The 15,668-nt window shown below is 31.1% G+C and overlaps 1 protein-coding gene across 2 annotated transcripts in view; it reads left to right on the forward strand.

Annotated features, from left to right (window-relative positions):
* rad50 (DNA repair protein rad50) overlaps window positions 1-14,635 on the forward strand; it is a 100,881-nt gene extending 86,246 nt beyond the window's left edge. For both annotated transcript variants that reach the window (XM_035364934.2, XM_035364935.2), the window contains exons 34-38: window positions 2,978-3,116; window positions 6,418-6,560; window positions 8,107-8,240; window positions 11,791-11,919; window positions 14,491-14,635. In XM_035364934.2, coding sequence (XP_035220825.2) covers window positions 2,978-3,116; window positions 6,418-6,560; window positions 8,107-8,240; window positions 11,791-11,919; window positions 14,491-14,536 — 591 coding nt within the window. In that variant the 3' untranslated portion in view covers window positions 14,537-14,635. The remainder of the gene's footprint in view (window positions 1-2,977; window positions 3,117-6,417; window positions 6,561-8,106; window positions 8,241-11,790; window positions 11,920-14,490) is intronic.
* The last annotated feature ends 1,033 nt before the right edge of the window (window positions 14,636-15,668 follow it).

Consider the following 15,668-nt stretch of genomic DNA (forward strand, 5'->3'; position numbering starts at 1 on the left):
TTTTTCGAACAACACACTTTGCACTGTCTAGGCTCACGTTTCGCAGGAGTAGGAGGAATATGGGATATAAAATGTCGTTCAGTAAGACGGGCAGGGTTATCTATTGTAGGTGGTCTGCCAGCATTCTTTTGTCCAGAAGCTGCATCATCATATTTATGTAAAAGCTCTTCTTCAACTTGGATTTGAAATTCTAAAAATGTAATACGTTTTTCAACTACATTTTTATAGAGCAAATATGAGTTCCAGAGTACCTTGTCTAGTAAATGTAAAAATATCTTTTTATAATATTTTTTCTGATGTTTTCGGATTGTTGGATGAAATGATATTTCCTAATCACAGCGATCTACACCACCCATAGTTAGACTGTAATTAGAAACAATCTTCGGCTTGAGTATATCTCCATTTTTTTATTTTTGAGGCTGACCATGGAAGTATCATGAATACTGCTCATCAAACACACATCCTTCATCTTCGGTTGAAGAATCTAAATCATCTATATAACGTTTCAAAGAACTGGATGCCATTTTACAACAAAAAGATCCCATGCACTTTGAACCAAAGAATTTATAACCTCTAACCTTTGAAATTTTCAGTAAAGTGCTGTCATCTATTGAACTGAGCGCACATTAACTTTTCCGGAGATTCAGTTGGGTTTGACAAAGAGATGAAGCCGAAATAAACGTCTCCTGATATATATTCGTGTATAACAATACGATGCACTCAAAAAAAAAAAAAAATACCCCGAGTAATACTCGGGCGTGACATTTTCGAACACCAGTGCTGTGCCCGAGATTATCTCGGGCATGACAGTTAAAAGGTTAAGGTGTGCTGCTGGTCCAGAGTTTTTGCTAACGGATTACAATGCTCGCCCTCATTGAGCATATATGGTCTCAGAATACTTGCAAACAGAAGTTATTACTTGAATGGACTGACCACCTTACTCAGCCAACTTGAACCCGATTGAGCATGTGTGGAATGCTCCAAATTTTAGGGCTCCAAATTTTAGCATGCCAAATTCCTCTCTGGACCTTCCAGGAGCTGAAAATTGCACTTTTAGAAGAGTGATGTGCAATATCACAAGATTTGATCAGCACAATAGTAAAGTTCATGAAATCAAGATGTGAGGTATGCGTATCTGTCTGAGGTGACCATACACCATATTAAGATATTGATGATTTAATTAATTTTGTATCCGTTGTTATCCTTAAAATTTTTATGTCATTATCCTTTAATTTTGATAAGCATACATATACGAGGTTTGGGGCAAAAGTCATGGCAACTAATTTATTTTCTTGTCAATATGTGAACGGATCACAAAACGTATATGTTTCATGTGGAAGTTCTGCAGGCATAACGTGTATGCAGAACAACAGATGGCTCTGTGGTAGCGAGGGCTCTGAAATCTGTCAGTTGGTGAGTACTGTGCGAGATGGAAGTAACCTGTGTTGAGCAGCGCGCTTACATCAAAATAGCTGTCCTCCGAGGGAGAAATGTTATAGAATGTCACAGTGAATTAGTAAAAGCCCTTGGAAATAATGTCCTACCATATTGTACAGTAGCACGGTGGATAGGAAAGTTTTGGCAAGGACGTGTGTCAACCAGTGATGAGCAACATTCAGGATGACCAGTGACTTGGCACGGTTTTACGGTCCGACTTGGCGTGTGTGCGTGTGCGGTCCAACTTGGCACGTGCCGTCATCGAGCACCTCGTGGATGAAGACAGACGATGGACATTACTGGAGTTAGAGAGGGCAAGTGGCATCGAGAAACACACCATTCACAGGATATTGCATAATGAGCTAGCGCCAGAATCCTTCCCCGGTCAAATTGATGGTTATCGTCGAGTATGACGTCAGGGGAGTCTTTGTTTGCCACTTTGTTCCTCATGGCAGAACAGTGACCGTACAGTACTACAGGGACTTCCTGGTGCGACAGGTATGGTGTGGTGTTCGGGATATATGTCCGGATCTTGTGGGCAGTGCAATAATTCTGCATGTCAATGCAAGACCACATAAAGCAGAGTGTGTACGGCAGCTACTCCGACGTTGGGAATGAGAAGAATTGGAGTACCCACCGTACTCTCCTGTTCTTTTTCCCTGGGACTTTGATCTCACTCCCAAGATTTTGCAACACGAGAGGACATTGCTAATGCTACGCGCCAACAGATAACCCGATTCACACATGGTGCGGCAAATGCTGAGGCTGATGGTATTCAGCGTCTCCTACATCATTGGCAGCGTGTGGTGACAGTAGCAGGGGACTACATTGAAGGTCTTTAGGCCCAGGTTTGTCATGCCAACTTTACGTGTATTGTGTTATCATTCTTTTGCACGGTGAAGGCTATATTGCCCTGTATACTACCATAATAAATTCGTGTGTTACGATATTTCAGTTCTATTCATTGTCCACAAATGTAGTTAAGAACTTGTCCTTTCGTCTGTATATGTCTCATTTTCTAACCGGATTGGTATCATCAAGAAAATAAATAGTTGCCATGACTTTTGCCCCAACCTACGTATATACATGCGTAATTATTCTACATCAGGTAATTTGACTTCAGCACTTATTTTATTCATCCTTCTATTACAATACTACATTAATTCCATAAATTGCTCAAAGATTCATAAAAAATCAAGTGGAAGAGAAATATATCAATGTAAAATTTTAAATTAGGAAAAAAAAAAAAAAAAAAAAGTCAACCTTATTTTGGTGTACGCTTTGAATAAAACTTCACCAGCTTCAAGAGTGATCAGACACAGATCCCTGTTCCTCAGAAGCAGATTGTTTTTTTCTGTCTAACATGCTGCATGTATCTTTTAGCTATATATGGAACATTCATCTTAGTTTTTGACAACAATAAATTATGTCTTTTTATTTTTACTTAAAATTTTATTTTCTGCATGCAGATTCTAAATATAAGGTGGATATTTGAAATGTGTGAATGTATGTTAATTTTTTTTTTTATTTTATCCTGTAGACAACTCAGCTAGTATGTGAGGATTTAAGCAAGTATTATGTTGCATTGAACAAAGCTATTATAAATTACCACCAGATGAAAATGTGCGAAATTAACAAAATTATTAAAGATCTGTGGCTTAGAACTTATGCAGGGAATGGTGTGTATTTGATTTTGATTTTGTATTTATTTATTTTTCATATTATAAAGCAATGTAACATTAATTTATGCAACTCATATTTGATTTTATTTATTTGTTGCACACAAAATCAAACAGTTACTTCCTGCTCCACTTCTGCATGCTGCAGGGTGATTTGGAGTTCACAATGACAAATACTAATGTAAAAGAAGTACGTTTTATTTCACAAATGACAGACACAATAGCAAAACTATCACTGACATAGCTAATATGAATTCTACAATTCGTATAGCGTCTAGATCCCTGCATGTGCAATGACATTGCATCACTTATGCAACTTGTATATGTCACTCTGTGTCAGACTTTCTCCTGGCCTTGGGCTCAAATTATAATGTAAAGAGTGTACGAATAAATTTTTTTGCTTCTCTATCAATAAGAGAGGGAATTCTGAGATTTACAAGAAACGTACTTTTTTTTTTTTTTTTTTTTTTTTGTGTGTGTGTGTTTTAAATAAATACATAAAAATGAAGATTTTATGTTGAGAATAGTTCAACTTATTTTTAACTTTACAAAAGTTACTTAAATGACTGCTTTGTTTAGACAAGAACAACATGCACCTTTTTTCAATAATGACTGTTGTTTATCATTGTAAGCTTTCCTTCCTTGATAATTTTTGTTTCTGTTGTGGAACTTATCGTGCATATGCACGCACATGCATACATACATATTTGACAGAATAGTAGCTTTACTTGAAGCTTTGTTTTTTAAATTCCTGTTTTACATGACTTTATTATCTTTAGCTGGATTTTATTGAATATAAGTTAACAAAACTTTTCAGTGTGAGATCATACTACAGTAAAATTTTGCATCATTACCCAATTAACTGGCAGTATTAAAATAACAGCACTTTTAAAGATCTAAATTTAAATTTGAAATTTAAGTCTACAAGATAAAAAAAAGTTATGTAATGGAATAATAAACAGAAAATCTATAATGTGGAAAACCTTTGTGTTACATTTTTGCAGCCTAACATAACAAGCCTTGTATAGCAGTGAACTAAGGAATTGTCTAGAATATGAAGACGGAATACCAATCCCTTTGTGCGCATTAATGTGTAAACTTTTGAAGCTGGTGCCCATGATTTTCAGAAATAAATTACATTGAAAGATGCCATATTTACTTTACATATTACTCTAGCCTGAAGAGAAGTTGAAGCAGAGTTAGACCATTCTGCTCTTGCCAAACTGTTTTTAGATTGATAACAGTATAATCCAACATGTACTGGGTAAGGAGAAAGATGATGATGGAAATAAGCTGAAAAAGGATTGCTGAGAAATGTCCATGTATGTTACTACATGATGCTGTGAAGCTTTCTTATGTACACAACAGACTTTTAAAACTCTGGAGGCAATCTTGCAAGCAGGCAGATATTTGAAGTGATATGCCAGCAGACTAAGAAATTTGTAACTTTTATGTGATAATATGATAATTTTAAATAATTGTTTTTGTTTTTCTGAAATATGAAATCGTGCATGTGCTATAATTTTAGAAAACCTGCATGATTTTCAATATTGTTTTTTTAATTATGATCGATAGGTTAAAAAAGTACGAAAAATAGACTTTGCATGCCATAATGATACCACAAAATATAAACAACCAAATTCATTAAAATTCTTGATAGCTGAATGTATAAAAATATAATTCAATGGAGTAAAGCTAAATGAAAGGCAGAAATTTCTGGTTCGGGATTATAAGAACATTTGTGTTATTTCTTATCAACAGGAATATCAAAAGCCTATATTTAAAATTTTTTTAATTAAAATTTAATTAAAAATTAATTTTTTTAATTAATTTTTAATTAAATTTTTTAAATTTTTTAATTAAAATTTTTAATTAAATTTTTTTAATTAAAAAAAACCACCTTCTCTTAGACATAAAAACTGACATATTGCATAGACATAAACATGAAAGTGAAACATCTTAATTTGATTGTGAAATTTTATCAAGCATGAAAGTTCGTAAAGATATTGCCAAAATTATGCCAGTCATTCTAGCAAAAGTAAGACAAAGTTGGTAAAAAAACGATGGAAACAAAGATGGAAAAAAAGGGGGGGCACAGTTCTATATCTCCCATTCTACTGGGCCGATTGACAAAATTCAAATTGCGTTTTTCATGTCTTGAAAGTGCGACTTAGGATATATATTAGATTTATATATAGCATTGTTTTAACATAGGTATTTTGATGCAGAATCGGACTTTTACTGAAGTAACATACCAATTTTTTCCGTATTTTGATTCTACAACTCAAATTATGCCTAGATATTAAATTTTCTAAACTTTGGTGCGAAATTTACGGAGAAATTAAAAAATTTATCTTGGCACAATTATTTCAGTTTCCGCCAAGAATAAATCACTTGGCGAACTTATCACTTTCAATAAATATGCCAAATTTTAAAATGCGCCAATATATAAATTAACGTATATTTTTGGAAATTTTGAATAAAAAAAATTTGTGTATGTATACTTAGAAACTTTAAGATAATGGTCAAAATTTGATAGATTATAATTCAAAAATTTTTTGAAAAATTTATAAAAAGTATTTTAAAATACAAAATTTAAAAAAAATCATAAAAATGGGTGAATTTTATTTGGAATGAACCTAAATTTTGAAATGTGAAAGGAAGCATCAAATAAGTTTTACATCTTTCTCCTTACCCAGTACATGTTGCTTCTTAATAATAAAAAAAAAGAGATTAATAAATATATACCAAACTGAATTAACATTGAGGAGCTAAAATTTTGAGAGCTAATTTTTTAAAAACTACTCTTATGATTTTTACAAAACGGGGTAGTTTGGCATAATTGGAGTCGTAGAATCGAAATATGGAAAAAAAATTGGTTTGTTATTTCAGAAAAAGTCCGATTTTGTGTCAAAATACCTATATTAGAACAATGCTGTATATAAATATAATACATATCCCAAGTCGCGCTTTCGAGACATGAAGGATGTAAGTTGAATTTCATCAATCGGCCCAGTAGAATGAGAGATATAGAAAACTGTCCTTCCCTTATTTTTCCCACGCAGTGCACATAAAAAGTAGTATCATTTAAAACAGCTGGCATGCTATTTGCAGAGATAGATATTTTATTTTTCATTTGAAGTAATTAAGGCTTTAATTTATATTTTTTTAGTATTAATGAATTTTAAATATGTCATACAATTAAATGCAATGGCAGTTCATTTGTGAAACAGTAGAAATAGTTTTCTTAAATTTGAAAAGTTTTTTTTTAATAAAATTCTTTTGTATTTTTTTACTTTAGATATTGATTACATTGAGATACAATCTAATGAAGATGGAGAATGTGGTTTAGAGAAAGCTCGAAGACAATACAATTATAGAGTAGTTATGTTCAAGGGAGACACAGCTACTGATATGAGGGGTCGATGCAGTGCTGGTCAAAAGGTGGGCACTTAAATCAGTTTAATTGAAAATCCAATAGCCTCAAGATTGTGTTAATGTTACTGTTTTATTAGTTACTTCAGATTTTATTTGCCATGTATGTCTGTCTGTGAATTTAACAATTTTTTAAAGTGCTTGATAGTAAGCAGTATTGTTTTCACTATGGATAGAAAATTACGTTCAAAATAGGCAGTTTTTAACAACTAATAAGACATAGGATTTTCCATTCATTTAAAAATTTTATATAGAATATAATTCTTATATAATTTTATATATATTGCTTAGAACAGGAGGTCCCCAACCTTTTTGTCTCTAAGTGCACATTCTAAAATATCTGTTGGACTGTGGGCACCATTTACTTTTTCAAGGTGAATTTATAGTTGGATAGATTACATGCGCATTAAAAAAAAGAGAGAGAGAGAGATCGGTTGCATTTCACTTTGTGCTGGTATCTGTGTTAAACAGCATTTCTATTTCATTAAAACGGAGAAAATTTTCACACAGTATTATATTGAGAACTAAAACATTTTTATTATGATCATACAGTGGCGGGCACACATTACACGAGCGGTGGGCACCATGGTGCCTGCGCCATAGGGTTGTGAAACCCTGGCTTAAATTGACAATGTGAATTATTTCAAATCAATCTGAACACTTATAATATAAATAAATATTAACTCTTTGGCATTGATGAAACTAGCCATCACTATGCCATGAATTCAATGGGTTGGTACTTTGATCTTTAACATCATCAGTTTCTTCAAATTCTCATCGGTATATTTTTACCTACCTTTCTCTCCATTGTGTGTGTTTATATATGATTAAACACAGATTTTCAAATTGTATATAAACAACGTACTAGTTGCTTTTTAATCCAGATATGATGAATGCTGGATTTAAGCAGTGCTAGCTAGTGTTAAGCATGTAGTGGATGCCAGATATAATCATTGAAGAATTAAAGTACAAAGATGTAGTATATTTAGAAAATGCTATTTTTTAACTGAACATATTTCAGTTTCTTTCAGGCAGTACTGTGAATTTGTTATAACATTTTTAGTCAAATGTGTTTATTTGCATTGCCTGAATTTATTGCAGTTCTTTACATAGAATTATAATAAATTTGCTTTTTAGCACTTTGTTTGCAAAAGCTAACTGAAGTTCACTTCTTCCCCTCCACACGCCTAAAAAATTTAAATATTTCTCATGGACTTAGTCTAGATTTGGATTCTTAAAAATTTAAGAATCATCCCATTCTTACATTGGACTTGATGAAACCACAAGGGGGGAGGGAAGAGTGATAATGAACTGGATCATCAGCTGCTCTTTGTAGTAGTCTATTATTAAAAAAATTAATTAAAATTCAAAGTAAGTCAACTTATTTATTATTATTATTATTATTTTTTACTGTACTGATCTGGATCTGAAGTATGTGACTTCACTTTTTAATACCACATCTAATGTCACCAAAGTAACTGGCCGCTTTCAAGATATCTTGTATGTCTGTGTTTGACTTATATGTAATAATGAAGAAAAGTTTATTTAATTTCAGGTTTTAGCATCGCTAATAATACGTTTGGCACTGGCTGAAACATTTTGTCTGAACTGTGGAATAATAGCCTTGGATGAACCAACTACTAATCTTGACCGGGAGAATATCTCCAAACTTGCTCGTGCATTAGTCGAGTGAGTAGTTTAGTTTTAAGTTTTAGAAATGTACTTTTTCTATCCCTATGATTCCCTTGATGATTTTTTATGATTTCTGATTCTGTTAGATATAGAGCAGAGATTCCTAAATGGAGGATGGGGAATTTTTATGGTCTCAGAAAGATATTTGATTCCAGACTGGTAGGCTGAAACCTTAACAAAAAGCTCACAACATAGTTAAAATGTGACCCATAAGGTCCGAAAGAGTTAAATTATTGTGCAAGTATAGTGAAATCACTAAAAACATCTCTTTATTTATATAGTAATAAATATATAAGCAGTAAATATTTGTTAAGCAGTTTTAAATTTATATTTAACTCTGTAAAATAGAAAAATTAAAAACAACAAAAAAATTGCCTTTTCTACTTGTTTTGATGCTGAAAATAATGTGAAATTTAACTATTTAAGCAATAGCAGTTGTAAGCAAAGTACTTCGATGCCTTTAATTCCTGTTCAGTACTTAAGTGTAAGAATCCAAGAATCCCTACTATGTGCTGGAAACCAGCAAGAAACTTCTTTAGCATTGTGTAAAAAACCTATAGTCCTTTTTTATGTCATATTTTGTTTATAGACAAATATATATGTCATGTATATAGACAAATATATATGTTTATATGTCATATTTTGTTTTTCTATTTCTCTTATCTGAAAATTTAAAGTTTTTTACAAACAGTTTGGAATGATTAATTTTTAGAAAAATTGAGAAAGACGACATACTACAAATGTAGTGCAGTGCTGGGGAATAGAAATAGTAAATGTTGAAAACCATATCCAAGCATTTTCTGAAGTATATAATATTTTAAATATATTTTTGAAAGGATTTGCTTCATATTGCCCTTGATGCCCTTTTGACTTGGTCAAAAACAATGAAATGATTGTAAATACGAGTAAGACCACCTTTCAGTTTTTTATCCTTAGTACCAAACCTAAAGAGATAGAGCTATTTTGTGGAGATCAATAGCTCCACAGGATTTAAAAGGCTACTTACCTTGGGAATTGTTTCGAATTCCAGGAAATTCTAATTTGAAATAAACAGGATGTTGGGTATAGGCAACATGAGAAATAATCTGCTCAAAATGTTTACCGCTATGAAGTGGGATACTACCAAAATCTACTCTGTGCCATTTATAAATCTTATATTAGGCCTGCTATCAAATATGGTGGTGAAGTTCTCATAACTGTTTATGAGTCTATATGGAACAGTGTTGAAACTATTCAAAATAATGCCCTGAGAATCATCATTGTTGGAGCATATCTTCTCCTATCCTGGCCATGCAACTGCAAACAAATACTGAGGCTCTGACTCATCGAAGGAAAATAAGTGCTCTCAAGTTGGTTGAGAGATTTGTGAGGTTGGTGATTTCTGGGAGATGTACAATCCTGCAGAGTGTAGGATAAAATCCCAACCTACCTTTTTACATGTGACAAATGAATTGTCTGATATTTTTATATCCCTTCTTTTAAAAGACAGACACTTCTTGAGACTGGTATGTTTCTAAGGCATTTGAACTTCTCAAATTATAATTTAGACTTGGTTCTTGTTGCCAGTGAAAAATCCTACACTGAGACAGAATTGAGGATGGCTGATTTGGCCACTATTAGAAAAAGATTTCCAACAATGCACTGGCTGCATGTGTACACCAATGGTTTTGCTATAGGTGCTAATAGCAATGCTGCTGAAGGATTTTATTCTCGGCATTTTAGGTTAGCAGGGATGTTGTTGCAAATTGTATTAACTATGATGCTGAAGTGGCTGCTATCCAACTAGCCTTGATTAAAATCAGTTAAAGAAATGATCAGAGCATTTTGATATTTATTGATTCACAGGTCACTATTAAAACAATTTCTTCAGTCATACTTTCAAACAATGAGTCTGTTCTAAATCGTCAGCTTGTGATAAATTCCGTAATAAATAATGGTCGCAGTGTTACTCTGCAGTGAATCCCAAGTCATTGTGGAATCACAGGTAATGAATTTGCTGACACTCTGGCCAAGGCTAGATCTATCCTTCCTCAATCCAATCCTCCTGTTTTCTATCACAGTGCTAAGAGAATCATTAGAGCCAGATGTGGACTCAACTTCAGCAGAAGAATAGGAACTGTGAAGGGAAAGATTGGGTGCTCCCTGATGGAGAATCCCATTCTTATGACCAACTTAGACCTGTCAGTGTTGCTAACTTAAGATTAAAAACTGGACATAACTACCTCATGAAATACCTACACTGATTTGGATTAACAGACTCCATCTTGCCCATTATGTGATGCTGATGACATGTGCTGTGACCGTATGGACACTTGTTTTGGACTTAAGGACATTGTATCAGCTAATACTGTCAAAAATTATTGTATTTCTTTTAATGTTTCTAAATTCTATTGGGCTGTATGTCACAAACTAATGGCAGTCATGACTAGGTCTGGTGTAGGATTTAAAAACAAAAACAAAAAAGTTTTTTTTTTGATAGCTATAAATATGTTAATTAGTTATGATTGCATGTTCATTATTGAGTAATAATTAATTCTTAAAATATTTAAAAGTAAAACCATAATAGAAATTGTTGCAAAAATATAAATGGATTTAAATGTGTATGTATTAGAAATAAAATTGGGTTTCATTTCTTTGATATTAAATTTGTAGAGTTATTAGGCTATTTTGAAGGAGGAGATGTGAAGAATGAGCAATGCACTTGCCAGGACTTAAACTCTGGACCTCTTGAATACACATTGAATATGCTTCCAATTACACCATGAAGACACAGGGAAAGATGGGAGAAAATATCTTATATACTTCCCCATTTAAAAGGTGCCTGGAGATTAGAGGACCCAATTGCCAGATCTTGGTGATGATGAGTTATTGTCTTTTTTTTTTTTTTTTTTTTTTTGAATGTAGAAGTGAAAAATGTTCAATGGCCTTACCGAGACTTGAACCCTGGATCTCCCAAATATGCACTGAGTGTGCTTCCAATTACATTCTGAAGGCATGCGGAATAAAAGGAGAAAATACCTTATAATTTAAAGCTGTTCAGTTTTTACATTTATCATTTGATATGATCTTTTAACTTAGTTGTTGCTCGTGAGTATAATAACTTTTCATTAAATAATAAAAATAAAAAAGATTAAAAGGGCTTTTAAATCATTTTTTTCACTGTTCTCCAGTTTTAAATAGCCATTTCTGAATTATATTATATCAAAATGAGTCGAATTATATAACAACACAAGGAAAAAACAGTTAGAGATAAATGTTAAAAATGTGCCTTAAGGAAAAGAAAAAAAAAAAAAAAAAAAAAGACAAAAATGTAACTAATTAAAAGGAAAAATTGTTTAAAGAGCATTATATAATAGTCTGCATTATTTATAAGAATGTTAATTTTTCATGATTGTTTTATTCACACATGGCAGTTCTTTATAATAAATGGATAAGCATTATCGATACATAACAGTTCATATTAGTAATTTTCATTTATAAAATTTAAAGAAAAATTAGTTCCAATCTATTGTGAATTTCAATCTTTAATTATCGTATTTGCTTTTAGAATTGTACAGTCACGTTCTCAGCAGCAAAATTTCCAACTTATTATTATTACTCATGATGAAGATTTCATTGAGCGCCTAGGAAGATCAAATATTGTTGATTATTTTTATAAAGTCTCAAAAGATGCTAAGTAAGTGGATATTATTTCTTTTATTTCTTATGTGTATATATATATATTTAATCTGACTGAAAATAATTTTGCAAAGATAGTAATATACTAGGTAATGTTTCAAAATCTGTAGAAATTGTGCATTCAGAAACTTCTATAATTTTTAAAAATAGGACATGTAAATTTTAAAAATAGGACAAAATGTAGCTAATGTAATAAAAAAAAGAATTCATGCAGTAAACTGCTGGCTGAAAATTTTTTTCAATGGGAGAAATGAAATGATGTTAGCTGCAGTTCTGGGATAATTAAGACAGAAAAATTTAAGCAGTAGAAAGCTGATTGAAATTTCATATTACAGTCTGCCTTTAGGAATTTAATTTTTTTTAAGTCTTATGAGTTTATGCATGAATTTTTGTAACAAACTGTTTGTAACAAGTTGTTTTATGAAGATATCCAAAATCATGCCACTTATAGCAACTTATCTAAATCCATCCATTTTATTGTTTGGAATTTATTTTCTACTCTGTGCTAAAAGGTCTTGCAGTTTATCAATATTTTTGCAGTTTTAAAACCTATTTAGCTATACTATTATTATAATGATGCAATTTATATAGTACACCTGTCCCACGATTTACACAGAAGATAGGTTCCGCATAAAACCTTGTAAATCAAAATCTTGGATTTTGCTGTGTAAAAGGAAAAGCACACTAAATGAGCATAATTTAGTTATTTATTTACATAAAACAAAAGTAAGACATCTTAAAATAAATAAAGTTCATAAAATAACAAATATATGTAGGTAATAGAAGTACATATTTGATTTATTTTACATTAGGAAGATATAATATCATTCAAAAAAATTATTATAAGTTTAATCACTGTCATCACTTTCGTGAACTATTAGTCTTTTCCTCTTGACTGGTATGATGTCACTTTCATCACTTGAGCATTCTTAATAAGATTCTGCTTCAATGGTTTACGAATTAGGGAATATTTCAGATTGACAAGACTTTGTAATGAAATCCGTAATTAGCAATTGCCTAGGTTTCCCCCTCCCAAATCTTTGTAAACCTTCTCATATTAATTTAAGCATTTACTAAGTTTTCATTGGAATTGGAGAGCTTGTTCAGCATTTGTGTCATATTGTAAAAAATTTTTTAACTGTGTAAAACGAGTACTGTGTAAATTGAGGGATAAGTGTAATAATATGTTAGAATTATGTTAAATAAGAAAATGTTATATGGAAATAAATCTCATTCATGATATTTATCCTTAAAATGCTCAAAATGTAGTACAATTTACTATTTTCTTCAACATTTTAAGAGTTTATTGTGAAATAACTCTAGCAAATGTAGTAATGAAGATGAAAATAAAAGAGTTTTTCATGAATTATCTTTAAAATAATTTTAAAAAATTATTGATGCTAATGAAATATGGTACTAATGCTAGACTTTTCATTTGGAGTGTTTGTTATACAGGCTAATTCAGAGAGAATCATATGCTTTCAGTTTTTTATAATTAAAAAATTAACAAAATGATAAATAGTATATTAATATGAAAGAAAAATATTTGAATTTAAGTGTAAAAAATAGGGGGTGCTAGTTTGTTATTTAAAAAGCTGTTTTTGAGAAAAAGTAAAAATGGTTTTGAACAATAGAAAACTTTTTGCATTTTGCCATTTACAAGATCTTCATGCTAGCCATAATAATTGCTTTCATATATCCACTTTGTTACACCCAGGATCAGGCAGTGGTTGCATCAAGGTGAATGGATCACCTGAGTCATTTACAAGCTATTGGTCAAATGCAGCCAACCAACTGTTTTGGTTTTATATAGCCTAGCTTTCTAGATCTCTAGATTTTGCCTCCTATGACTTCTTTCTGTGGGGTATGTAAAAAATCAGGTATTTGAACCACCATAGCTCATACTGCATTATGAACTAAAAACACATTTCTATTGCTTTAGAAGGGTTCGCCATTGACACATTGGAGCATGTTCAGCAGGAATTTCCATATCACCATGACTTTTCAAATTTTTTCCGAATTCAGAATTTCCATATCACTGTGATATAAGTAAGAAAGTCGTATGAAATATATGTAAATAAAACTTATGTGTTTTTCCTTTGCATTCATATGTTACTTGCCCTTCTATGATGTTAATTTTTAAAATTATAAAAATTTTAAGCTGGATGATTTTTTTTTTTTTTCTGAATTTTGCAATACTTTACCTATCAGATTATTAGTGCTTCTAGCAAATCTAAGATCTTTATATAAATATGCTCAAATTCAGTTTTCTTATTAACATCTGAAAGTGCACTCTCGGCATTTGCAAGCACATTCCATTTAAGGTTCACTAAAATTATACAGAATTTGAATGAAATTATTAAATTATTTTTTGAATGAAATTATTAAATCAAGCAAACTTGTTTATTATTTATTAAAATTGCATATAATTTATTTGGAAATCAAGTAACTTCCATTCACATATTACTCATGAACTTTATTTCAAATTTTGTAGGTGTCTCTTTTCAGTTAATATAATAATGGTTATGGTGTTAATGGATTTTTATTTATTTATTTATTTTACTTGCAGTACATTCTCTAAAGTATCAAAGTTGTACATATCAGATATTGCCTGAAGAAGAAAAGCAACCCGAATATTGCCTTGAAATGTAATTATTCTGTTGCATATGATGTATAGGTATTTTAATTAAAATAAATAATTATTTTTCATTAAATTGTAAATACTGTCTTAAAAATGTTTTTGTTTTATTCATCTTTCATCTAAAATATCTGTTTCAGTAGATACTAAAGTTTGAACTCATCAGTTAGTTTTTATTTGCTGTTAATTGGAGTTAAAAGAGATATATTTCAATGCAAAAAGCATATTTAAAAATAATTTTACAATTTTTGCTTCTTAGAAACTTTATTTTTAAAATATATTAATATTATATAATTTATTGTTAAAATACGTTAATATTATTATCTTTTTGGGGGGAATGGGGCTGGAATCAATATTAAAGGAAAAATTTTCCAGTTTTATATTTTAATAGTTTTGAGCTTATATTTTGATATCTTTAAGATTTTCATATTTCAGTAAACATGCTAACCATTCTTTCTTATTTAATTTTCTCGAGAATTGCTCGGGTTTCATAAGCTCTTAATCATATAAACACTTTTGAGGGAATACAGTCTTGCCATACAGTGACTATGCACTGCTAAATGAGCCTGATGATAGTACTTTTAGCATCAAATTTTTGGAGGTAGAGCTATTACCTCATAAATTAAGATAGAAAACAAAGTATAGATTGGAATGTTGTGCAGTATTATCATCTTAGTAAGAAACAATTCTTTGCAGAAAAGAGAAATACAAAAAGAAGACTGTAAAGATTAGATTTTCAGAATTTGATTTTTTTCACTATCCTATACAGATATGATGGCTTTAGCATGACATAACACCTGAAAGTAAAATAAAAGTTATAAAAATTAAATATGTGATTTTCAATCATCTAACCTTCCTGTAATGAAAGTCACATAAAAACAGTATTTTTTCAATGAATACGAGTTTCGAAATTTGAGCATTTGCAGGCTTTAATTTGTGCTAATCATTTTTTGTAAATCTTATAAATTATTATTCAATCTGTTACAATTTTTCAGGTAATAGTGCAATTTTTCAGGTAAGTTTGAGTTTGAGTTTTACCATTAGAGATGCTGTTCTCGATCTCATCTTACAGCATATAATTTTGTGATTCTTTAAGATCTCCTAGATAA

The sequence above is a fragment of the Stegodyphus dumicola genome, chromosome 6 (assembly GCF_044657685.1).
Source record: "Stegodyphus dumicola isolate Sdum_Otavi_A_Nest chromosome 6, ASM4465768v1".
Classification (NCBI taxonomy): Eukaryota; Metazoa; Arthropoda; class Arachnida; order Araneae; family Eresidae; genus Stegodyphus; species Stegodyphus dumicola.